Genomic DNA, 25991 nt, shown 5'->3' with positions numbered 1-25991 from the left:
TGATGCACTTAACACGGATCGCCAACAGCAGAGCAGTGGGGGGGGGGGGGGGGGGAAATCAGGAAACCCCAGAAGGGCAATTGGGCTATCAGTGGCCATTCCACGAAAAGTCGGCAGTCACTCCACTCCATAGCGTGGCTGCCGATTTGCGGTGGTAACAAGCCTTAAAAAGAGGGGCAATTTCGGTCCCTTTGTCTCCAGTAAAATACACCTGCTGGTGATATAAGGAAGTGCATAAGCATTTGCTCTTCAAGCTTGGCACCATTGTCTACCCAACATAACCTAACCACTCTCCTTTATTTCTCCTATTCTTACCTTTATGTATATCAACACTTTAAAAACACCATGAATCATTTCTTCAACTGATACTGTTGGGATATGTATTCTATAATTCCTGTTGGGATATGTATTCATTCTTTGTACAGGTGCAGCGTCCCAAATCCAGAACCCTCGGGACCAAGGCCATTCCAGATTTTGCGTTTTGACGGATTTTGGAACGTTTTTCTGACTTCACGAATCCGGAAACACCCGAGTCCAGGTTCGGGTATTTCCGGATTTCGGAACATCAGAAAGGGGTGGGGGGTGCGGGGATACTCGCCGAAGAGTTGTTCGGGTCGCAGGGCAATGATGTCGTTGAGCGGGGCCCCGTTGAAATGGAGGAGTTCGGGCAGGCCCCGCCGCCATGGAGGTGTTCGGGTGGAGCCTGCCGCCGAAGAGGAGCTGGTCAGGTGGGGCCCCGCCGAAGAGGAGCTGGTCGGAATGCCCCATCACGGAGGAGGTGCTCTGGCGTGCCGGTGAGGAGGCCCCGAGGTCGGGCAACGGCGGCAAGGTGAGGCCCGAGGTCTGGCGGTGGCAAGGTGAGGCCTGAGGTCGAGGGGCGGTGTGGCGAGGCCCGAGGTCTGGCGGTGGCGAGGTGAGGCCTGAGGTCGGGCAGCGACAAGGTGAGGCCCGAGGTCGGGCAGTGGCGTGGGATGGTGCGGCAAGGCCTGAGGTTGGGCAGCAGCGGCACCTCGAGGTTGGCAGGGTCTGGATTCCGGAACATTTTACGGATTCCGGACGACCCTGCCACTAATTGGTCCGGATTCCGGAACATTTCGGATTCCTGAACTCCGCACCTGTACCAGTAATTTCAATGTGCCAAGAAATGAACTTTGAGGAGGAAACTTTGAATTTTAGTATTTTTTATTTTAACTCATACTTTGATTATTACAACTGTACAATTCAAGTGTACACTCGGGATTAATCGTTTGTTCAAAGATTTGTAGCGAAGGAGTTCATACTAAAGATTCATGATTTGTAAAACTTTTAACTCAACAGCTTCTGCAGCTTATAGCGAACTCACAGTTAACCTCTTTAAGTGGAGCTGCACAGAAGAACTACTTCAATATTTTGGAAAAGATTGTTCGGAAAGGTAAACTTTATACACCCCTATAATTTGCAAATATGTAAAACATGCTTCTCAGAGTAGGAATGTAAAGAGATCTATACTAATTTCCTCCTTCCCCAGAAATTAATTCTAACTATAGTTGTTTCAGTTGTCATATAGTACCTTGTTTTTTCTTTAGTTATTCAGAATTCTTAAACCTAGTAACATACTACACAAGATTAGAAACATAGAAACATAGAAAATAGGTGCAGGAGTAGGCCATTCGGCCCTTCTAGCCTGCACCGCCATTCAATGAGTTCATGGCTGAACATGCAACTTCAGTACCCCATTCCTGCTTTCTCACCATACCCCTTGATTCCCCTAGTAGTAAGGACTTCATCTAACTCCTTTTTGAATATATTTAGTGAATTGGCCTCAACAACTTTCTGTGGTAGAGAATTCCACAGGTTCACCACTCTCTGGGTGAAGAAATTCCTCCTCATCTCGGTCCTAAATGGCTTCCCCCTTATCCTTAGACTGTGTCCCCTGGTTCTGGACTTCCCCAACATTGGGAACATTCTTCCTGCATCTAACCTGTCTAACCCCGTCAGAATTTTAAACGTTTCTATGAGGTCCCCTCTCATTCTTCTGAACTCCAGTGAATACAAGCCCAGTTGATCCAGTCTTTCTTGATAGGTCAGTCCCGCCATCCCGGGAATCAGTCTGGTGAACCTTCGCTGCACTCCCTCAATAGCAAGAATGTCCTTCCTCAGATTAGTGTCCTTTACAGTATAAACTTCACTTACTTATCTTGGAGACTGGAGAATTTTCAAGTAGAGCAGTGTTGTAGCATGCTGGGTGTTTAAAAAAGAAAGAGTTGCATTTATATTGGCACCTTACATGACCTTAGGATGTCCCAAAGTATTTACTGCCAATTAAGTATTTTTGAAGTGTAGTCGCTATTGTAATGTAGGAAATGCAGTAGCCAATTTGCACAAGTTTTCTTTGAATTCCCAGTTTGAAATGTAAGCAATGGCTGGCAAAGCTACTAATTGAGCACTTTCCTGTTGGTGACAATGGTGTCCTCACAATGGTTAAAACTGATCATCTTGCTCTTTCACAGTACACATATCCTATTCATTTGTAGAAAGTATGTTGCACACTTCTATAAAATCTTGATAAATCCAGACATTGCTTTGTAAAAGGAACGGTATCTGCAAATTTACCTACACAGACTTTAGTTATTGGTCTTAGGTTGTCCAATGTGGAGTCTCTCCCAAGGAGAAATAGGCATACGGGGTTTAATACCAGTATGCCATAATCCTTTCTCTTAAAGGCCATGGTTCCATCTCTTTTACTTGTTTTTCCTCTAAGTTTATTGCATAGCGAATAGTAGAAGGAGTTGCAACTTGTAAATATAAAAGTTGGGGTTGGGGTGAAGAGAGAGAAACCTGCTTGTGTGTCGGCTAGGGTTGGCAACTGTGGTTGGACATATTCCTGGAAGTTTGATCATGTGACACTTGGTATTTTAAAATAATCACATGCACAACTGGATATTCCAAATTTTGTTCACTTTGTCTTAACAAAATAATCTGCAATGGGGAAGATTGGAACTGTCGAGCACAGTTTCTACCACATACCAGTCGGAGGGTTGGTTAGACAGGAAATGAACATAGTTTTTGTTTTCCATTTGAATTCGCAGAAAGCATTGATTACAGGCACAAGTAATTTCCTGGTGGTTGGTCTCGCAGGATGCCTTTGTGAACACGTTCACGTACTCCTGAATCATTCTATCTTCTGATCAAGGAACATTAGTTTGCATTACTATACCAACAAAGTTCCTTGTATTACTATACCAAAGGTCCTTGCCAATGGACTAAAACCTAGCTCTATCAAGCCCGTGTGGTGGCTGGTGTGCAATGGCCACCACACATTTTAAAAAGTCCACACACTGGCATCTTCCACCCTTCAACATGTAGTTTGGGACCTGAAATATCAGATCCTTCATTGAAACACCTGTGAACTTATCCCTTTTTGGTTTGGAAGCAAGTCATCCTCGATTCGAGGGACCGCCGAAGAAGATCAACAAAGAGAAATGACCCCATTTTATAGCCATTAATTCCTTTAATATGCATCTAGCTTTCAATGCTTAAGAAAAACACTCTATTCCTCTGCAAGTGAAAGATGATCGTAGTGAAATTGCGAAAGGCAGAGGACAGGTAAGTATTTCCGGTGGTGGGTTGGGACTAGACACAAGGAAATTCTAGCAGGGATCAGCTGAAACTGAAAACGGACAGCGTCTCAAGTGCCAGGATGAGGTGGGAATTGAGAGCCATGGAGACACGTAGTGGTGAGTTACACATGCAAAGTGCTTTTCCTCCGGCTGTGCCTGTAAGAACATCTGAACGATCAACCATAAATTTCTGGAGATTCCTGAGCAATCAGTGAAATGTAGCAACCCTAATGTCAGCACAATATCTAGCCACACACTGGTTTTTGTTTTCCCTTTTAGTTTTCTAAGCTGGTTCGTGCATAGCAGCTATGGCAAGTTGGCAGATGTGGTTGGGGCTTCAGCAGACATTTTATTCCCTACCTGATTCCTGGGCCTCTGGAAGATATTTTCTTCCTGCCTGACTTATTTATGAAATTAGTAAGTCATCTTCATCCAGTGCTCAATACAATACTAATAAGGTGTAGTCTGCTGTATTGTTAACTTAGTGTCTTCATGAAGAATTATCCAATCATTACCATAGGCTTTATCTGAAAAATATTGAGATGTAATTCAGTGTGATGCCAGTTAAGAGTACCTAATCCACGGAAACAAATGTAAGCACTGAAGTAAAATTCTTGTCAATATTTGGATATACCAAAAAATTTAGTTTCACAGATTACTTTGTACAAATTACTTTTCACATCAAGTTATAACTTGCCTCGTTGGATATATTCTGAGTAGACTTCTGCATAAACAACAGCTGGCATATCTGACTTTTGTGTAGGTTTTAATGTGGTAGTGAAAGCCTACTAATAAATCAAAGTAGCTAATTGTGTTTATTTCTTCCTCCTCTTTCCCAGTAAATATGTCAATCTTTAGTATTGTTGTGATTTGTCAAAGGGAATTGTTAAATGCTGTTTGCATCCATTTAGGTCCTTGCCTCGTGAGTTCTTAATTTGAATGTATGGCCACCTATTTCTACTTACTGATTATCTGATGTGCTGTCCTGTAAAAATGGTGACAATAATTGTAAAAGTGCAGCTTCCTATGTTGCCATACCAGATTGTGTTTACTAAAAGTATTTTTTCAAATATGTGGTGTTTCTAAAGGTAACATGCTGAGGAATACTTAGAAATTCTAGCCCCATGACCAGTGAACTCTTACATGGGCAATTGGATAATCAAACCACACATTCTATTCTAATTTAGAATTCTAACTACTCTAATATGAAACTGTAAGGGTTGAAGACAAATAATTGTCCATATGAAATGCTGTGGTAAGTTTCATGCAAATAATTTTTTCCCCTTTGACACATCTCAAGATTAAAGTTGGATGGAACTTTTAAAAATTAAAATAATAGAAACTGCTGGAAATAATCAACAGGTTAGACAGCATCTGTGGAGCGAGAAACAGAGTTTAACCTTTTAGGTCGATGACCTTTCATCAGAACTGGAAAAGGTTACGAGATATAACTGGTTTTAAGCAAGTACAGAGGCAGGGAAAGGGAGGACGAGAGGAAAGAACAAAAGGAAAGGTCTGTGATTGGGTGGAAAGCAGAATAGATTAAATGACAAAAGGGATGATGGTGTAAAGCGAAAGGAGATGATGAAACGGCCATTTATTTGTACTACTTTCAATTTAGTATATTGTATTCGCTGCTCACGATTCAGTCTCCTCTATATTGAGGAGACCAAACGCAGATTGGGTGACCTCTTTGTGGAACGCCTCTGTTCAATCCGCAAGTATGGTCCTGAGCTTCCGGTCACCTGTCAGTTTAATTCTCCGACCCACTCCCATCCCTCTGTCCTTGGCTTTCGACACTCTTTCAATGAAGTTCAAAGTAAGCTCGAAGAACAGCACCTTGTCTTTCTATTGGGCACTTTACAGGCTTCCGGACTCGACATTGAGTTCAACAACTTCAGATCATAATCCCCGTTGTTTGGACTGCAGCTGTTGCTGATGATTCTAATATTCCCATTTACACCTCCTCTAGACCCATCTTGTATTACTTTACTTGTATCATTACCATCTCCTCCTTTTGCCATCTCTCCACAGTTGCTGCCTGACCTGCTGAGTATTTCTCGCATTTTCTGGATTTATTTCAGATTTCCAGCATCTGTAGTATTTTGCTTTCTTATTTAAAATTTATGTTTTATTATAAATTTTTGTACAAATCAAAATGGGGAGGTGAAGGCTGTCATTACTGAGGAATGGCACGCTTTTGTTCTACCTTTGGCAATTGGTATTGACAGTAAGCATGCTCGGGTCAGGTATAACACAAAACTAATCAGCTCAAACAAGCTGCCTGAATCTTAATCACAAATGTGAATTTTCAATTTCCATCAGCAGCCTAATGACCCCTGAATAAAGATTGTTACTATTGAACTTGGAACAGTTTTGTACCAATTAAGAACTGGGTTGAGACTTGCCGAAACTCATTTGTACCTATCAAGAAGTGACACTCAGCTCATCAGTAACGTCAATATCTTTGAACAAACCCAAGCCGAAAAGATTATTTGCAAACCCACTGCACTATGCAATCCACCTATAATTCTATCCTATATTTTTAAATTAGTTTCATCAATTGTGTGAGCATTAAAGTATGCTTTTCTGGTTGTGTTGCAGTAATTGAGGACCAACAGAATCCTCGACTAATCAAAAATCTTCTACAGGATCTGGGTTCTGCTCTCTGTATTCTAGTCCGCGAGGTGGGAAGGTGTGTCCTTGTTGGAAATGTTAACATCTGGGTTTATCGTATGGAAACTATTCTGAATTGGCAACACCAGCTAAATAATCTGCAGATTACCAGGGTAGGAATATTAAACCACTTACTACCCTTGTTTTGCTTTGACTTCCTTGTTGATCAAGTGCATTAAATGTTATGTTAGTAGTTGATTAGTGTGTTGTATTCAAAGCTTATCTTGATATCATCCCAGTCGTCATGGCTAGGGTTGTTTCTGGGCAAGTAAATATGTAAGATTTCAGACTTGATGATTACAATATCTTCAGGGGTAAGAAACCAATCTGCTCTCAGGAGACAGGTCGGTCAGTAAATACTTTTTAAGGAGATTGGTGCCTCCATTTTAACAGGATTTTAATTTTTAACCCATGGAGGCCGGGTTTCCCGGGGCTCTGGAATCATAGCAGGTAAAAGGAGGTGAGCTAGGAGGAGCAGGATTGTTTGTTTAATCCAGACCAAACCAGCATTTCTCCACATGATTGGACCCCCACAATTGGCTGACCCTCTTCCCCCAACCCCCACAATCTCTGACTTCCCCTCGCCCCCCCCCCCCCCACGATGATCTTCTTTACTGGCATCTTCTCCCCAGCTGCTTTCACGCCCGGTGGGAAACTTGCTGAAAAAGATTTTAAAGACATCCTGTGGTTAATTTCAGCAGGCCGTCCGACCGTGTTTTCCATTAAGAAATCCTCGCCCCCCCCCGCTTCTAGTCATGGCCCAGAGTAAATATCGGGGGCCTAGGGGCCTATATTTCCAAACCTGAACAGTCTTTTAGTACTCCTGAGGGTTATAATTGAATCATGTTTAGTACTTCATAGTTCTGCCAAGATTATAAAAAGCCCTCGTATATAATGGTTTTTTTTGTACCATTTGGTTGAAGCTCATGGCACTGACACTTTTTTTTGTGTTTACAGCAAATAAATAATGGTGCAACACTCAGTGATCTTCCACTTCACATGCAGAACAGCATTCTGCATAGGTTTTCTGACGGCTTGGACATTGTCAGCTTGGGTCAGGTGACTTCTACTCTGCACATGCTCAGTGAAGATAGACACCTGTGGAAAAAACTTTGCCAGTACCATTTTGCAGAAAAGCAGGCAAGTCTATCAGCTGAAGTAGAATGTGGCCTAATAAAATACAGTCAGGATATGAAACTGAATTAATTTGTGTGGCAAACCAATGCCAAGAGAACTAATGTTGAAAATGAGAAATTAATGGTTTTACTTGTATAATGCATATGAAAATTGAGGACAGTTAAAGATAAATAGCTCCATTTACTCTACATACACAGTCTGATTACTTGAAATATTTTAGGCGGGTGTCTGCACAGCTTCTAGTACATTTAGGATGCCCTCCTGACCGGGAGGAGTAGGGGGTGATTTCACTGAGACACTGTGTTGCAGTGTTAGCCGACCGTAGGGTTACAGAATGGATATATATATATTTTTTAAATTCATAACTGTAGCTGTCTTCTCTTAGCTTAGGCAATCAAATCGCGCCCACTTGACAGCATTAATGGTAGAAACTTGCGGACATTCCTGGTGCCCAACATTGCTAAGGCCGTGAAGAAAATGCATCTGATGTTCTTTCCTCACTTGCATGGATGCAGCAAAGGCTATGGGTCCCGAGAACATCCCGGCTGTTGTGCTGACGCCTTGCACTTTAGAACTGTGCTTCTAGCCAAGTAGTTCCAGTACAGCTACAACACTGGCATCTATCTGCCCAAGTATGTCCTGTCCACAAAAAGCAGGACAAATCCAATCTGGCCAATTACCACCCCATCAGTCTACTCTCAATCATCAGCAAAGTGACGAAGGTATCGTTGATAGTGCTATCAAGCGATACTTACTCACTGATGCCCAGTTTGGGTTCTGCCAGGACCACTCTGCTCCAGATCTCATTACAGCTTAGTCCAAATGTGGATAAAAGAGCTGAATTCCAGAGGTGAGTTGCGATTGATTGGCGTTCCATCTACCACCTTAAACGTTCACTCCCTCCACCACAAAAAGGCAGCATTTGACCAAGTGTGCCATCAAGGAGCCCGAGTAAAACTGAAATCAATGGGAATCAGGGGGAAAACTCTCCACTGGCTTGAGTCATACCTAGCACAAAGAAAGATGGTTATGGTGATTGGAGGTCAGTCTTCACAGTCCCAGGACATCACTGCAGGAGTTCCTCAGGGCAGTATCCTAGGCCCAACCATCTTCAGCTGCTTCATCAATGGTCTTCCCTCCATCCTAAGGTCAGAAGTGGGGATGTTCGCTGATGACTGCACAGTGTTCAGTGCCATTCGCAACTCCTCAGATAATGAAGCAGTCCATGCCCGATTGCAGGAAGACATGGACAACATTCAGGATTGGACTGATAAGTGGCAAGTAACATTCGCAGCAAAAAAGTGCCAGGCAATAACTATCTCCAACAAGCGAGATTCTACCCACCACCCCTTGACATTCAGTGGCATTACCATTGCCGAATCCTCCACCAACAACATCCTGGGGGACACCATTGATCAGAAACAAAACTGGACCAGCCACATAAATACTGTGGCAACAAGAGCAGGTTAGAGGCTGGGTATTCTGTGGCGAGTGTTTTGCCTCCTGATTCCCCAAAGCCTTTCCACCATCTACATGGCAGAAGTCTGGAGTGTGATGGAATACTCTCCACTTGCCTGAATGAATGCAGCGCCAATAATATTCCAGAAGCTCGACACCATCCAGGACAAAGCAGCCTGCTTGATTGGCACCCCATCCACCACCTTTAAATATTCACTCCCTCCACCACTGTGGCTGCTGTGTGTACCATCTGCAAGATGCACTGCAGCAACTCACCAAGGCTTCTTCAGCAGCACCTTCCAAACCCGTGACCTTTACCATCTAGAAGGCCAAGGGCAGCAGGCAGATGGGAACACTACCACCTCCACATTCTCCTCCAAGTCGCACACCATCCTGACTTATATCGCTGTACCTTCATCGTCGCTGGGTCAAAATCCTGGAACTCCCTCCCTAACAGCACTGAGTACCTTCACCCCACAGACTGCAGCGGTTCAAGAAAGCGGCTCCCCATCACCTTCTGAAGAGCAATTAGAGATGGGCAATAAATGCTGGCCTTACCAGCATCGCCCACATCCCAGGAACAATTTTTTTTAAATGTCATGCCCATTTGTGAGTGAGAATATTGGCCTGAATTTTTCTGTCAGCCAGCTCTTTGGGAGAGCTATCCAATTAGTGTCACTCCTCTGCTCTTTCTCTATAGCCCTGCAAATTATCCCCTTCCAAGTATTTATCTAATTACCTTTTGAAAATTATTGTTGATTTGTTGCCCTATCAGATCATATAACTCTCTGCAGGTATATATTTTTTTTTAATTCCATTCTGTCGCCTCTAGTTCTTTTGCCTCTCATCTTGGATCTGTGTCCTCACACCACTTCATGATTTTGAAAATCTGTATCAAATCTCCTCTTAACCTTCTCTGCTCTAAGGAGAACAACCCCAGCGTATCCAGTCACTCATAGCAGGCCCTCCTCCCTGGTACCATTCTGGTAAATCATCTCTGCACTCTTTTAAGGCTTTGTCATCATCCAAGTATGGTGCCCAGGATCATAACCAGTATTTTATATAAATTTAGTCATACTTCCTTGTTTTTGTACTCTCCTATTAATAACGCCTAATGTCTTCTATTAATTAAGGATCCCATACGCTTTTTTTAAAACCTTCTCAACTTAATTTGCCACCTTCAAAGATTTGTGTACATTCCCCTCCCCCCCCGCCCCAGGTCTCTCTTTCTGCACACTTTTAATATTGTATGAGCTTATATTGTCTCTCCTCATTCTTCCTACCAAAATGTATTACTTCACATTTCCCAGCATTAAATTTCATGCGTCTGCCCATTTCACCAGTCTGTCTATATACTCCTGAAGCTTATTACTATCCTCTTCATTGTTTACTACATTTCCAAGTTTCGTGTCATCTGCACATTTTGATATTATGCCCTGTATATCCAAGTCCAGGTCATTAATGTGTATCAGAAACAGCAGTGGTCCTGGGGAACACCACTGTATTCTTCCCTCCCATCTGAAAAACAACTGTTCACCACTACTCTCTGCTTGCTCTCCCTTAGCCAATTTTGCATCCACATTGCCACTTTTAATCTTATGGGCTTTAATTTTGCTTACAGTCTATTTTTGTCAAACGTCTTTTGAAAGTTCATATACACATCAACCGCACTACCCTCATCAACCTTCAGTTATTCATCCAAGTATTCAATCAAGTTAATCAAACTCTATTTTCCTTTAACAAATCCATGCTGACTTTCATTAATTAGCCCATACTTTTCCAAGGTTCTGGAAAAGTAAGGAAATCCAATGGAATTAATATTGATTTCACAGTGGAGGATATATTATGATTTCTTGTGCATTATTAATTTGATCTCACTGTTCAGGGAAGGATTTAAACTGCAACCTCGACCTGTAGTTTCAATTGAGAACTTTCTAAATTAAAAAAAAAAAGTGCAAAATTATTAGAAAAGAAAGTTAATCAAGCTTTTTCATTTCACGAACCATGTAGTCTTTTTGATCTTGGCCTCTGATCCACTTAATCTCCTGAAGAAAGATTCTTGAAGGGTTCTTCAAAGTTCCTTACTGCCTCTATGAAGATTAATTGGGCGAAATAACATCAACTTTATATCCTGCATTGTTGATACACAGCAACGGTCCATGAGTTATTTGAAAATTGTGTACTCCATGTAAATATCTGACCTGTTAAGCATTATAGAAATGTGACTAGGCTGTTGGTACTCTTGATTGTAACAGCACAACAGAATTTGCTAGAAATTAAGTTAGATCTGCACATTGATGCCCACAATAAAGGGTTGCCACAACAGCACATCACCAATGTACATCTCAAGAATGCTGCTAGATTATCAGCACAAAACTTGCTGAACTGTGTTTGTTGGAGCATGCATAAGGCACAGGAAGGTTTGTGGTTTGGTTCCCCAAGTACTAGTTGTCCCACTTTTATTTTTCTCCCAGAAACTACTAGGTCAATGACATGAGACTTTTGTGGAGGTTGCACTTGTTACTCAGTTCATCTTGTGACAATTAATACATGTGTGGTGGGGTGGTGTAGCTATAAGAGCTGAATTTAAGTGTGGAATCCAGGTTATTAAAGGGATAGAGACCACATAAGTTTGGCAAATCTTGCTCTTCGCCTCGCCCCCCCAGACTGTAACTGTACAATGCTACAAATTCAATAAAATGCATTATTTCATTTCTTGCATGAGACATCACTATAACAGAAATAATTTGTGGCTTTTTTCCTTTGTCAAAGATCTTCTAAATGAAGATAATTTTACTTTAAGTGAAATGTTGTAAGCATGAAGTTATGCCAAACTTTGCATCTGGTGTTTTTTGCAGTTCTGCAGACACCTGGTTCTGACGGAAAAGGGCTGTGTTGACTGGAAGCTGATGTATTTCACATTGCAGAAATACTGTCCAAAAAAAGAGCAATATGGAGATGCCCTACAATTCTGTCGCCATTGCAGTATTTTGTTCTGGAAGGTAATTTGACGTCCGTACCAAGTCCACCTGAAAATCTTTTTCTTTCTTTTCTAGTGCTACGATTAAAAGATTTTATAAAACTCAAGTAGCCCATTGTACTCGTGTGCAATTTCTGATAGAAGAAAGCTCTATTCAGCTGTTATTTTAAATACCACTGGTAGACTGCTAAGCAGCAATCTATACATGTGTCAGAGTTGCATGTGGGGAGCTTTCCTTTTTCCCCAATGTGACTAAGCAGCATAATTGTAGCTGCTTGCTTGCATCACTTTTTATACATTAAATTGGGGAAATACATTATACATGCTTTCCAAATGTACATTATCCAAATTTAATTTAGAGAAATTACTAACTGTGTAGATAGAGCACCATCTGAAACTTGCATTTTGGTATGGTCATTCTTGTGGAGTTTTTATTGCTCTTGAGAGCATACCAAAACAACCACAGGGAGATAAAACTGAAGCAGTAATGCCACAACCAGTGTGGAGGGTGGAACCTGAGGAATTACAGATAATTATTTAGGATAAGTATTTGGTGGTTAGTGTTCAATTAGGTTAAGTAATTAGTTTACTGGTTAGAGCTTTAGTGTTGGCTAAATGGTTAAATACCCTTAAAGCAAAAGAAACAATTTAAAATAACTTGACTAACATGGCAGGACAGCTAGGTGGGACAGGGGTGGGACCAATGTCCTTGTGGGGAGGTTAACGAATGCTGTGGGGGATGATTCAAACTAATTTAGCAGTGGGAGGGGCACCAAGACACAGCAGCAGAGAGGAGAGACAAGGTGCATAGAAAACTAAGTGGGACAAACAGCAACAGAACAAAGAATAGTGTAGTAAGAGCAGGAAGTAAAGTGGAGTGTGTTTCAGTGGGAGAACATCTGGGTAATAGTGATCATAATATAATTAAGTTTAAAGTGGTTATGGAAAGGGACAAAGAAAAATCAATGATGAAAATACCCAACTGGTAGAGAGCCAATTTCAATGATTTAAGAAGGGATCTAGCACAGGTGGACTGGAATAAAAGATTGGCAAGGAAAGCAGTAAATGAGCAACAGCAAGCCCTCCAGACTAAGATCGTGCTGGTGCAAATCAAGCATATCCCCATAAGGAGGAAAGATGGAACATCCAAAGCTAGAGCTCCCTGGATGACAGAGTAAATGGCAGTTAAAATAAAACATAAAAATGATGTTTATGATAAATAGCAGGTCCAGAATACAATTGAAAATCAGACAGAATACAGAGTACACGGGAAAATTGAAAAAGCATGCAAGAATGGCACAGGGAGAGTGTGAGAAGATTAAGAGGTAACATAAAAGGAACCCAAAAATCTTTTAGAAACATATAAAAGGCTAAAAGGAATGGTGAGACCGATTGGGGACAAAAAAGGAAATTTTGTGCAGCAGAGAGCATGACTGAGATACTGAATGAGTACTTTGCATCTTCACAAATAAACAAGGATGACGATAATGTTGTAGTAGAAGGGGAGGGCGGTAGTAGAGATATTGGATCGGATAAAAATAGTTAGAGCAAGTCACCAGTCCAGATGGTATACATCCCAGCTGAGAGAAGCTAACATGGAGAAAGCAGAAGCTTTGGATCACAATCTTTCAATCTTTGGATATTGGAGTGGTGCCAGAGGACTGGAGAATTGTAAATGTTATAACACTATTCAAAAAAGAGAGGGATAAACCTGGTAACTACAGACCAATCAACAACAACAACAACAACTTGTATTTATATAGGGCAGTTAACGTAGTAAAATGTCCCAAGGCACTTCACAGGAGTGTTTTAAACAAAATTTGACACAGACCACATAAGGAGAAATTAGGTCAGATGACCAAAAGCTTGGTCAAAGAGGTAGGTTTCAAAGAGCATCTTGATGGAGAAAAGAAAGGTTTAGGGAGGAAATTTGAGAGCCCAGAGCCTTGGCAGCTGATGGCGCAACCACCAATGATTGAGCAATTTAAAATCAGGGATGCTCAAGGAGCGCAGATATCTTGGGGTGGAGGGGGTGGATTTGTGGGGCTGTTGCTGATTAAAGATAGGGAGGGACAAGGTATGGAGGGATTTGAAAACAAGCATGAGAATTTTAACATCGAGGCATTGCTTAACCGGTAGCCAATGTTGGTCACCAAGCACGGGGGTGATGGGTGAACGGGACTTGGTGCAAGTTATGACACGGGCAACTGAGCTTTGGATGATCTCAAGTTTACGTAGGGTAGAACGTGGAAGGCCAGCCAGGAGTGCGTTGGAATAGTCAAGTCTAAAGGTAACTGAGGCATGGATGAGGGTTTCAGCAGCAGACGGACTGAGGGAGGGCAGAGACATGTGATATTACTGAGGTGGAAGTAGGCGGTCTTGGCGATGGAGAGGATATGCAGTTGAGAACTTGGCTCGGGGTCACAGCAATAATCGAGATTACATAAAATCTAAAACTTTTTGTAGAGTCCATCTAAAATTAATGGCTCTCTTCCTGACACATTTAGCCCACATGTGGTTTTGCATTTTTTGTAAATATTAATATTTGCTACATTTAGAACAAAAATTGTATTGTGTGAACAGAGATACTGATATTACTGAAGTATAACTGAGATACCGTGCACTATGTTCGGCCTCTTGTAAACTGATAATAGTTTATCAGTTAATAGTTTGATGCTTGTTGATTCTCTCAAATCCATTATGTTTACCCGTATAGTCTGGACAATTTGTGAATCTTCGTTCAGTTCATGCCTCTCAATTATTGGCTCATATTTCTAATTCAATGTTCCGCATCTATCTGCTGCGCACAGCAAGAAATCTAGCATCTATGTCTCATTAAATCTGTTGTGAATTAGTATCTCCTAGTTCTTTACAGTTGGTCCCAATAGCAACCGATTGAGTTAAAATATCACCTCTTCCAATATCTAGATTTAAAAACAAATTGCCAATAATATCATGGATATATTTTGTGTAATTTAATTCTGTTTTTCATTCCATTAACTGATTGAGCAATATTATGGAACGGGAGCTTTATTTAGGAAAGGTTCACTGGAAAGAATTATAAGGTTGGATAAATCCTTGTCTCTTATTCTTTTAATTGTTCCTATTTGTCCTTTTTCCCCTTTCCTTCATGCTTATCTCTCCTGCTCCTTCTTCCTTGATCTCAAAGGACTACCATCTTGCTTTATTATTCAAGGTATTTTGAAACATTTACATCCAACTGCTTTGTAGTTACTGATCTAATTCACTGATGGCCAAGTCAAAATGTTGATACCTTAGTTAAGTACAATGCTAGAGGACAAGGACTGGGTTTGTTTTTTAAATTGCTTATGGCACTTTTCATAAAGATATATTATCTTTTGACTTGTTTGAGAATTAGTGAGCATATTGTGAGTAGCAAGTCTTTTGATACTGTAAGAAAGCTCTTAAAGATTTCTATTAATTTTAGGTTTTTTCCTTTTTTATTAGGATACAGGACATCCATGTACAGCCAACAATCCTGAAAGCTGCTCTACACCAGTGTCGCCTCAGCACTTCATCGACCTTTTTAAGTTTTAAATGGAACTATTGATGCTTTAAAGATTTTAGTTTAGATGGCCCCCGGTTTTTTTTTGAGGGAGAGAGCAAACACTTTGGTGCTTTTTTTATTCTTGTGCAATACATTTTATTTTCTTTCTTTAATGAAAAAAGGGTTGTTTTCTTTTTTTAAAAAACTGCATATGAAACATTGCCTACATCAGAAAAGAAAATCATGTAGGACTTTCAGTTGTTAATGTTTCTGTAAATATAAAAAATATAGCTCTTTGCCTCCAGATGTTTGCATGGAGATGATTCCTGATTTAAAAGCTTCAATAATGTTATAACTTGTTATGTTTAAATAAATATTTTTGCACATAATGGGAAGATTTAGTCTGAAATATGATTAGTTAGTGAAGCAATTGTTTTTAGCTCCTTTTTTTAAGCAACATAATGTGTTTAAAATTTACTGAGATTGGCACTAAGTTTATAATCTATGTGCTAGTGTACTGTCTTTTAAAACACACAGCACTTTTTTTTTAAACTTTGTTTTCTGTTTTTAAGATGCCTTTTGAACAGAACATTGGCCCCTGCAAAGCATTATGTATGATCATTCTTCAGTCTCTTCCACATGGATAGGGTAAAACCATGTGACTACTTTAAATCATTGATATTTAAGATTTTTTCAAAAATATATTGTACATTATTTTGTAAAATCTCATCCTAGCTGCCTGTAATGATGCTGGGATAAGAGACTGCCTGAAAGCAAATATATTATTGTCACAAGCTTGAGGTGCACAATATGTAATTGTGTGTTTTTTTTACACTCGCACAGTAGTGATACTTTTGGTGCAAAAACAGTAATGTACTGCCCGAACCTCGTGCCATGTAGATATTTGGCGAATGGAGAGGAAATATAATTTCATTGGTCCCCAATTGTTTAATCTATTCATTTGTGCACTACACACTGGAGATTGAAATCTCCGGTATCCAGTCTTGAAATGTGCCCTGCACGATAAATACCAACCTTTACATGCCTTTTTAAAAAAAAATCTTCAACTTTCGCTCTCTTCCTCTCCTGCAGATGCTGTGATAGAGTTCCAGTGGTACTGGTAGCTTGCCCAAATTACTGTTCTTCATGTGTGAGCCAAAATAAGCTTGCTGACATTATCATAAGAAACATAGAAAATAGGTGCAGGAGTAGGCCATTCGGCCTACATCATGGCTGAGCCTGATCTTGTCTATGCATGTGCATAATCTAGCGAGAGCCACTTATGATTGGAAATGACTTGTGAATCTCTGCTCTTGTCTGTCTTAGTACTGGAGGATAAACACCAGTAAACAAACCTATTTTTAACTTTTTTTGTTTAGACTTTGCTCTCATTTGTAAAAGTGAATAGTTCTACTTGGATTATTGCTATTTAGGGGAACACAGGGAGCTCATATATTTTCAAGTGAATACATGAAGGAAGTAATCAGTTAATATATTATGGGACCAAAATTCAGGTTCCCGGGAAGGACTGTTACCGCAGGTTTTCGGCAGCCGTTTGGCAAAATCAGAAGAATGAGAAGTGATCTTACCGAAACATATAAGATAATGAGGGGGCTCAACCAGGTGGATGCAGAGGATATTTCCACTCATAGGGGAAACTAAAACTAAGGAACATAGTATTTAGAAATAGGGCCGCCCATTTAAAACTGAGATGAGGCGAATTTTCTTGAGGGTTGTAACCTGGAATTCTCTGCCCCAGAGAGCTGTGGAGGCTAGGTCATTGAATATATATAAGGCGGAGATAGATTTTTGAGCGATAAGGGAGTAAAGGGTTATGGGGAGCGGGCAGAGAAGTGGAGCTGAGTCCATGATCAGATCAGCCATGATCATATTGTATAGCTGAGGGGTCTAATGGCTTACTCCTGCTCCTATTTCTTAAGTAGTGCCTTCGCACAGAATTGTCCACTCTCAAAATACCTGCCCAGATATATGTGCAAAAAATAAAGATTTATGACATGCTGCAAGTCAGTGCAAAAAGACAACAGAACAAAAAAACTACCAAAAATTCACACAAAAACAATCATTTTTTTACCCTTGTGCATCTCCTTATAACACCTCTTGCATGTGCCTATCCTACCACTACGCCTAAGTGTCTCCCATGTGGCTGCCTCATGGGTCTGGGATGGTTGCTGTGGTTCTTGTGTCAGAACCACAGATGTTCTTCTCGGACGCCCTTGACCACCTTTGGACCTGGAAGGGCTGGGTGCAGACTGGTCAGCATCCTCCTGGTAGGGTTCAATCTGGCTTGGATCGGGCAAAGCCATGCGTGGAGGCACTGGCGGAGTGGCGGGTCTGGGGCCAGAAATGTTGTGATCCTGAGAGAGCACATCATCGGGATCTGGTCTGAGGAGCCTGAGTCACTCACTGGGGAGGGCACATTACTGCCACCGCCAAGCTGAGGGAGGTCAGGTCAGTGCTGTGGCGTGACAGCGGAAGGTCCCCCAAGGCCTGTGTTGGACGCAGCTGCGAACACAACACTGAGGTGTCGGGTGGCATAAGCTGAGACTGCGTGAGAGCAGCCAGAGTCTCCAAGCCAGCAGACATGGCAGGAGTTTGACGCTCCATGGCAGCAGTAAAATGCTCTGTGGCCTGTTGCTCAGAGTGCATACGAGCATTCTGAGCTGCCAGGGCCACAGCCATCCTCTCCAATCCAGCACCGATGTGCTCACCCCTGAGCTGAAATGGCAGCTACCACATCGCCTGCCAGTTGCGGCATCACAACTGGATCCGCACGGTCACTGGGAGTCCACCATTGCTTGCACACTGGCAATGATGGGCTCCACCACACTCCTCACCACTTCCGACAGCCTCTCTGGCGCCTTTGTCAGTGCCCCCAATATCTTCTTTCATAAGCCGCAACACCGATGGCCTCCTCAGCAGAACTCCGGTGCGGTCTCGCCACCTGGAGAGCTGGCACCTGAGGTTGCCTAGCCCCGTCACCATGATGCAGCCCGCTAGGCCCCAGTGCAGACTCCTGCACCACGTCAACTATATCAGACCACGCACACCCAGTATCTGAGCTGGCGCATGTGGGTGGAAGCAGTGACCTGTTGGTGCCATCAGTGTCGTCCTCTTCCTCTTCAGTCGCATCCTCGAAAGATGGAGTGCTCTCGATACTGTCAGCGGGGCTTGACCCCTCAATGTCCTCACTGCTGCGACTTCAGATGTCTGCTGTGATGTACACCTCGAGCTGGTCTGCGCAGTCTCTCCTCACTCCCCACTGTGCTGGGTGTGCTGCCACTTAGTCTGCCATCTGCAAGCATTAATGGGAGAAGGGCTGCCGTGAGGGGGAGGTGGGGGATTGACGCATAGAGCCTGAAAATAGCAGAATTCCAGAAGGAAAGGCACAGTAGGCACTGGCGCATTCAAGGAGAGAGTACATTAAAGGTGGGCCCTCACTTACCCACATTGGCATCAGCAGTATCTGGTCCACAGGGAAGGCACATGTCCATCCACAAGCTCCTCAACCCTCTCCTCCAAAGGTGTGAGAACTTGGATGACTGTCTCACCATCACCAGTCTTCCTTTGCTCCATTCTATTGTGAGTCAGTTTGGCAAGTATGCTTGGTGAGTATCACTGTGATGACACATCAGAAATGAGAGCACAAGTGTTTTTGTCCCTGACATGCAGCTGTAAGTGTGAGATGAAAGGGAGCCTCCATTGTGAAAATACACACACATATACATATATATATGAGTTCTCAACAATGAAATGCTGCTTCAGTGACTAAACAGTGAGGATGGGAAATCAGAGAATGTTGGAGAGGCTCACAGATGCAAGGTCAGCAGTTGGTGGAACAGGTACTCATTTTCATAAGCTGGATGATATTGAAGCATTTCCTGACCTGCATGGGAGTCCTGTCGTGAATAGAAGTATCCGAAACGTCCGCTGCATCCTCCCTCTATGTATTGCATAACTCCACACGACTTGGTCTCCCTATGTTGGGATAAATCAGTTTCCTCCCCTCGACACCCTGCATGAGGGTCTCCAGCTTGGCATCAGTAAAGCGGCTTGCTCTCCTTGATCCACTAGCTCCAGCTATCCTGCAATTCAACTCCTTCCCTCTTCAGGACCTAGCTGCTAACCATGGCCTTTAAGCTCATTATATCCACATTAGCAACATGCTGAATTTCTCTGTGGTGATCTAACTTCAATCAAAACACCCACACTGCTGCAAACTAGTGTTTGTAGCCGCTCCTTAGCGCAGGATGACTTTTTTTGCTGAATTTGGATCGGGGACCTACCGCAAGAATTTTGGCGGTGATGGCTCCATCAAGTCAAAAGGTGCGCCAGCTTTCTTGCAGACCTGAATTTCAACCCCAAAATATCTTGTGTTCATCCTGACTTTCACACCCATTGGGATTCTTGCCTGTTTTGTGTGTGCAGTCTTATTTTTATATTGAAAGAATTTCTGAATGTTGCTATGTTCATCCCAAAGGATCTCCTCACATATTTTCTCCTGCAGTTTTTGTAGAGGCAGTATTTCCGCATTATATTTCTGATTTGATTTTTCTTTGCTTATTTAAGATTATGCTTGTTTAGTCTACACTTACTAACCATAGCAATGTATTTATTCATCATGCTTGCCAGTATGCCTTTAAAAGTACTCCACTTACCCTGACATTTGTTCAACAAACTCTGTTTAAGATATTCCTTCCTTTCCAAACTTTCTTAAAGTATAGTACATGCTTAGCTCCTGGTCCAGATCATGTCATAAGAACACAAAAGTGGGAGCAGGAGTGGGCATACAGCCCCTCGAGCCTTCTCTATCATTCAATAAGATCATGGCTGACTTCTATATCAACTCCACTTTCCTGCACGATTCCCATATCCCTTGGTGCCCAAAAATCTATCGATCTCAGTCATGAATATACTCATTGACTGAGCTTCCACTGCCTCTATGATAGAGAATTTCAAAGATTCAGAACCTGCTGAGTGAAGAAATTTCTCCTCACCTGAGTCCTAAATAGCCGAACCCTTATCCTCAGACTATGATCCCAAGTTCTAGACTCCAGCCAAGGGGGAAACAGCCTCTCAGCATCTACCCTGTCAAACCCTCTAAGAATTTTATACATTTCAATGAGATCAGCTCTCATTCTTCTAAACACCAAAGAATATAGGCCCTTTCTACTCAATCTCTCCTCATAGGACAGCCCTCTCTACCCAGGAATCAATCTAGTGAACCTCCATTGCAACCCCTCTAAAGAAAGTATATCCCTCCTTAGGTAGGGAGACCAAAACTGCACATTGTACTGGTGTGGGCTCCCCAAAGCCATGGCCTTCTTCGACCTTACAAAGTCCTTTGACACTGTCAACCGCGAGGGTCTATGGAGCGTCCTCCGTTTCGGATGCCCCCAAAAGTACGTCACCATCCTCCACCTGCTCCACGACGACATGCAGGCCGTGGTCCTTACCAACGGATCCATCACAGACCCAATCCACATCCGAACCGGGGTCAAACAGGGCTGCGTCATCGCCCCAAGACTCTTCTCAATCTTCCTCGCTGCCATGCTCCACTTCACAGTTGATAAGCTCCCTGCTGGAGTGGAACTAAACTACTGAACCAGTGGGAAGCAGTTCAACCTTCGCCGTCTCCAGGCCAGCTCCAAGACCACCCCAACCTCTGTCATCGAGCTACAGTACGCGGACGATGCCTGCATCTATGCACACAGAGGCTGAACTCCAGGACATAGTCAACGTATTTACCGAGGCGTACGAAAGCATAGGTCTTACGCTAAACATCAGTAAGACAAAGGTACTCCACCAGCCTGTCCTCGCCGCACAGCACTGCCCCCCAGACATCAAGATCCATGGCGCAGCCCTGGACAATGTGGACCACGTCCCTTATCTCAGGAGCCTCCTATCAACAAGAGCAGGCATTGATGATGAGATCCAACACCGCCTCCAGTGCGCCAGTGCAGCAGCCTTCGGCCGCCTGAGGAAAAGAGTGAAGACCAGGCCCTCAAAACTGTCACCAAGCTCATGGTCTACAGGGCCGTAGTAATACCCGCCCTCCTGTATGGCTCAGAGAAGTGGACTATGTACAGTAGACAGCTAAAGTCGCTGGAGAAATGCCACCAACGATGTCTCCGTAAGATCCTACGAATCCCTTGGGAGGACAGACGCACCAACATTAGCGTCCTCATCCAGGCCAACATCCCTAGCATTGAAGCACTGACCACACTTGATCAGCTCCGCTGGGCAGGCCTCATAGTTCACATGCCAAACACGAGACTCCCAAAGCAAGCGCTCTACTCGGAACTTGTCCATGGCAAACGAGCCAAAGGTGGGCAGAGGAAACGTTACAAGGACAACCTCAAAGCCTCCCTGATAAAGTGCGACATCCCCACTGATACCTGGGAGTCCCTGGCCAAAGACCACCCTAAGTGGAGGAAGTGCATCCGGGAGGGCGCTGAGTCCTCGAGTATCGTCGCCGTGAACATGCAGAAATCAAGCACAGGCAGTGGAAGGAGCGTGCGGCAAACCAGGCTCCCCGCCCACCCTTCCCTTCAACCACTGTCTGTCCCACCTATGACAGAGACTGTGGCTCTCATATTGGACTGTACAGCCACCTAAGAACTCATGCTAAGAGTGGAAGCAAGTCTTCCTCGATTCCGAGGGACTGCCTATCATGATGATGATAGAATTGCAGCAAGACTTCCTTACTCTTGTACTCCAACCCTCTTGCAATTAGGGGTAATGTACCATTTGCCTTCCTAATTGCTTACTGTACCTGCCTGTTAACTTTTTCTGTGATTTGTGTGCAAGAACACCCACATCCCTCTGAACACCAAAATTTACTCGTCTCCTTTTCTATTTCTAAAAATTCTGCTTTTCTATTCTTCCTTCCAAAGTGGATGATTTCACATTTTCCCCAATGTTATACTCCATCTGCCACCTTATTGCCCATCACTTAACTTGTCTATATCCCTTTGCAGACTCTCTGCATCATCCTCACAGCTTACTTTCCCATCTAGCTTGTATCGTCAGCGAACTTGGATATATTGACCACATTGTGTGGTTGCGAACCTCCAAGGGTGCACAACTCCATTTCCTATATGTTATCTGGGTAAGTTACCATCACCAAGTCAAGATACACATTGGTTCCTGTGGCTTCCCTAATACAACGAGTCTTGAAGTAGTCATGTAATGTTGCAGCACAGAAAATGGTCATTTGTATATCAAGTTAGACCTGATGTTTTCTCTCCACAAAAGTCACCTAGTTTAATCCCACAGTCCTGCTTGGTTCTCATGCTTTTTAATTTCTGTTTTTCAAGCAACTATCTAATTCATTTTTTTAAACATCTGAATTTTGCTTCAACAATGGGAACCATTTCATTTACTGACTTGGAGCTCTGAACCATTTCGATATTTCCAGTTCAATTGATTGAAATCTTCAATTTAAATAACATTCTGATTTTCATATGCCCTTTTTGTCTCAACAAACTACTTGCTGATCTTGCAGTATGTAGCACAACCCTAATGTTGGTTTTGCCCTTTTTATGTGGTTCATTCTGTAGCTTTCCACCTCCCATGGGATGAACTTTAATTTTGGGTGGTATCTCTGCCATATAGGAGTTATACTACCTCTCTTCCTGTCTACTGCCTTTCCTGAACTCTTTCTTAGGCAGTCCCCCGGAGACGAAGATGACTTGCTTCCACACTAACATGAGTCCTAAGGTGACTGATGAGACCAATACGGGATCTACAGTCTCTATCACAGGTGGGGCAGGTGGGTGGGATGCTTGATTTGTTGTACGCTCCTTCCGCTGTTTGTACTTGGCTTCCGCGTACTCCCAACAATGAGACTCGAAGTCTTCGGCATCTTCTCTGATGCTTCTCCTCCACTTTGAGCGGTCTTGGGCCAAGTATTCCCAAGAGTCGGTGGCGATGTTACATTTTTTCAAGGAGGCTTTGAGGGTGTCCTTCAAATGTTTTTAACCTGAACTCTATACCTCTGTATGTTGTATTTGTTATCAGCCTTTGGGTTCAGCGATATTTCTGATTATTCTTATTACATCATAATTCTTTACTGCCACCACAGCTCAAGTTTAACCATCTTATTTTGAATGCTTTTTTAGTAGACTGGAATTATACTGTTAACGATGGCTTCCTACATGTCAGACTGAGGTCTACAAAGGAGCTCCTGGGCAGCTAATTATTGTTGGGAAAGTACAGGTATCTATATTCTTGAAATGTTAAACATTTTGTAAAAACTTAAGAATTCTCAAGACCTATCTATGCGCCAGGGTAGAGTTAAACTGCACCTGATGTGAAGATTAGTGTGAGGACAACTTGTACTACTTGGGTTTTAGTGTGCAGAAGAGCCAAATTGGGATCTGATGGTCAAATTATCATGCCACTTCCATGCCATTATGCATATGAAATTGCTTCATGTGTGAAGGTTGCCATATGGTTGCAGTCCAAAAATAGAAACATTTACCCCACATATGTATAAATTCACATCTTAAGCTGGGTCAAAAGCCAGGATTTTTAGCTCTGAAGAGTAGAAGGAATGAGTGATTTTCTGTTAGCATAGAACAAACCACTATAACTTTTTATTCTCATTTAACCAGTCTAGAGTATAATGGTTGAAACTGGAGCAGGTTTTGTAGTTGGCACAAATGGTATAATTTGGAGGTATCTAATACTAGACATCTTTTGTAATCTTGTATGCTCCAGCCAAAGCTTGGGTAGATGTAGTAAGTATTATGGCTTCTATACTGATTTTTGCGGAACCCCAAGATAAGGGGGAAGGACAAAGGGGCCAAAATTGCCCCTTTCTTCGATCCCTTTGCAATGAACACACCTCCTGAGATTTCACTCATCTAGATTCGATGTGAAAAGTAAATTCTTTGGAGGCAAAATTGCTTCACGCTGGGTTTGGGGCGCATAATTTGAAATGGGTGAAAACTTAACGCTGGCCGAGATGGGCGGAAGACTGAAATCCTGGTGGCCCAGTGGGTGCCACAGAAGCAGCTGCAGAGTTCACAGCAGCCCGCCCCTTTAAGAGAAGGGGAGGACGTTGTGATGCTTCAGCACCGTGCTGATATCAGCAATGAGGTTGTCTGCATGGCGCTGAGTGACATCAGCGCGCTTCCGCCCCTCTCGCCCCGCTACTGCCACGCGGAGGCCATTTAACACTCCAACAACGCAGCTCTCCGATTTAGGAAACAAAGTGCCGAATTTACAAACTTCCGCCCATCTCGGCCGGCGTTAAGTTTTCACCCATTTCAAATTATGCGCCCCAAACCCAGCGTGAAGCAATTTTGCCTCCAAAGAATTTACTTTTCACATCGAATCTAGATGAGTGAAATCTCAGGAGGTGTGTTCATTGCAAAGGGATCGAAGAAAGGCCAATTGAACTTTTAGAATACAGTTTAGGAAAATCAAAATCAACCTCCTGTTCATAGAGACGAATCTCATGGTAACTCTACCAAGATATGGAGTAGGTGAGTAGTCGTTAGCAAGCAGTTCTCTGGATGCATCTGTGAAAAATATCCAATGCAAGAACATCAGACTCGCATTGTCCTATTTGTTGAAATAGTACATTATCAATACAAAAATATGAATCTGCAGCACAATGTTTCCAGCTAGCACCTATACATTGTCCTTTTGCACAACACAGAATTTGTCATTTTATGAAGGATGCACCTGACTAATTGAAGTGCTCCATGAAAGGATTCGTACTGGGACTTTCTGGAGTTTGTTCAAAGCATAATTTTGAGGAAGTGTGAGATATGTGAAAAAGAATTACAGCAAATGTTGAATTACTATAGTTAGGAATTAAAAGGATGCAGGCATAGTGCCCTTTCAACCCATCACAATCACACACAGATTTTATTTTCTGTCTAGTAATAAGTTTTTGCATTAAACTTTAGATTGCATTTTCTATTGTGATATCTCTTAAGTTTCTTTGCCAATATATTCTTGTAGATGCTAAAAATGTCGATTATGTATTTCAAAATAATCTCATTGCATGTAAAGCAAATCAGAGATACTGCTCTGTACATTTTGAACACTGATTGTTGCAATATAATACTGCAGAGGCCCAGTGGTGTATAGTACATTAATATCCTCCACCAAGGAGTGGTCGAAGGCAAATTTAGTTCGAATAGTTTGTAATGTTGAATTTCAAAACTTAGCCAGGCAATTTGTGAGTTGCTCAGCAGACATAATTCAGTTTGCCATGATAGTTATTAATGGCTAACTTAATTAGCTTTGGCTGGATTGGAACCAAGATCCCAGAGATGGTAAAGACTCACCTCAAAAATTCACGAGAACATTTCTGTTGGGGGCTAGGATATAGCCTGCCAGCGATTTAAGGCACTGATACTGCGTGCTTTGCAAGATCAGCTCATTAGCATATTGAATGGTGGGCCAAGAGTGCAACTCCTGTGTAACATGGGGATAAGTTGCTGAGGGGAAGAGGAAACCTGTAGATGCAAGATTTAAAAGCCTGGTAGTAGTAACTTCCTAAAGGCACAGCAGGCGTGAGAAAAAAATACTTTGGAAAAATCCACTCTGTGCTCAAAAACCAGTCCAGGAGATCATATGCATCAAGTGTTGTCTA

At 42.5% G+C, this 25991-nt stretch overlaps 1 protein-coding gene across 3 annotated transcripts in view; it reads left to right on the top strand.

Annotated features, from left to right (window-relative positions):
• fbxo25 (F-box protein 25) overlaps positions 1–16167 on the top strand; it is a 45661-nt gene extending 29494 nt beyond the window's left edge. Inside the window, exons 5-10 of one of the 3 annotated variants that reach the window (XM_070884923.1) lie at positions 1318–1411; positions 6204–6388; positions 7233–7415; positions 11729–11872; positions 15020–15046; positions 15319–16167. In XM_070884923.1, the coding sequence (XP_070741024.1) occupies positions 1318–1411; positions 6204–6388; positions 7233–7415; positions 11729–11872; positions 15020–15046; positions 15319–15408 (723 nt within the window). In that variant the 3' untranslated portion in view covers positions 15409–16167. The remainder of the gene's footprint in view (positions 1–1317; positions 1412–6203; positions 6389–7232; positions 7416–11728; positions 11873–15019; positions 15047–15318) is intronic. The other 2 variants (XM_070884925.1, XM_070884924.1) reach the window with 2 other exon arrangements.
• Positions 16168–25991: the final 9824 nt, after the last annotated feature.

This window comes from Pristiophorus japonicus, chromosome 7 (assembly GCF_044704955.1).
Source record: "Pristiophorus japonicus isolate sPriJap1 chromosome 7, sPriJap1.hap1, whole genome shotgun sequence".
In the NCBI taxonomy this organism is placed as follows: Eukaryota; Metazoa; Chordata; class Chondrichthyes; family Pristiophoridae; genus Pristiophorus; species Pristiophorus japonicus.
Note: the sequence above shows the minus strand (reverse complement) of the source record. Positions and strands in the feature narration are given on the sequence as shown.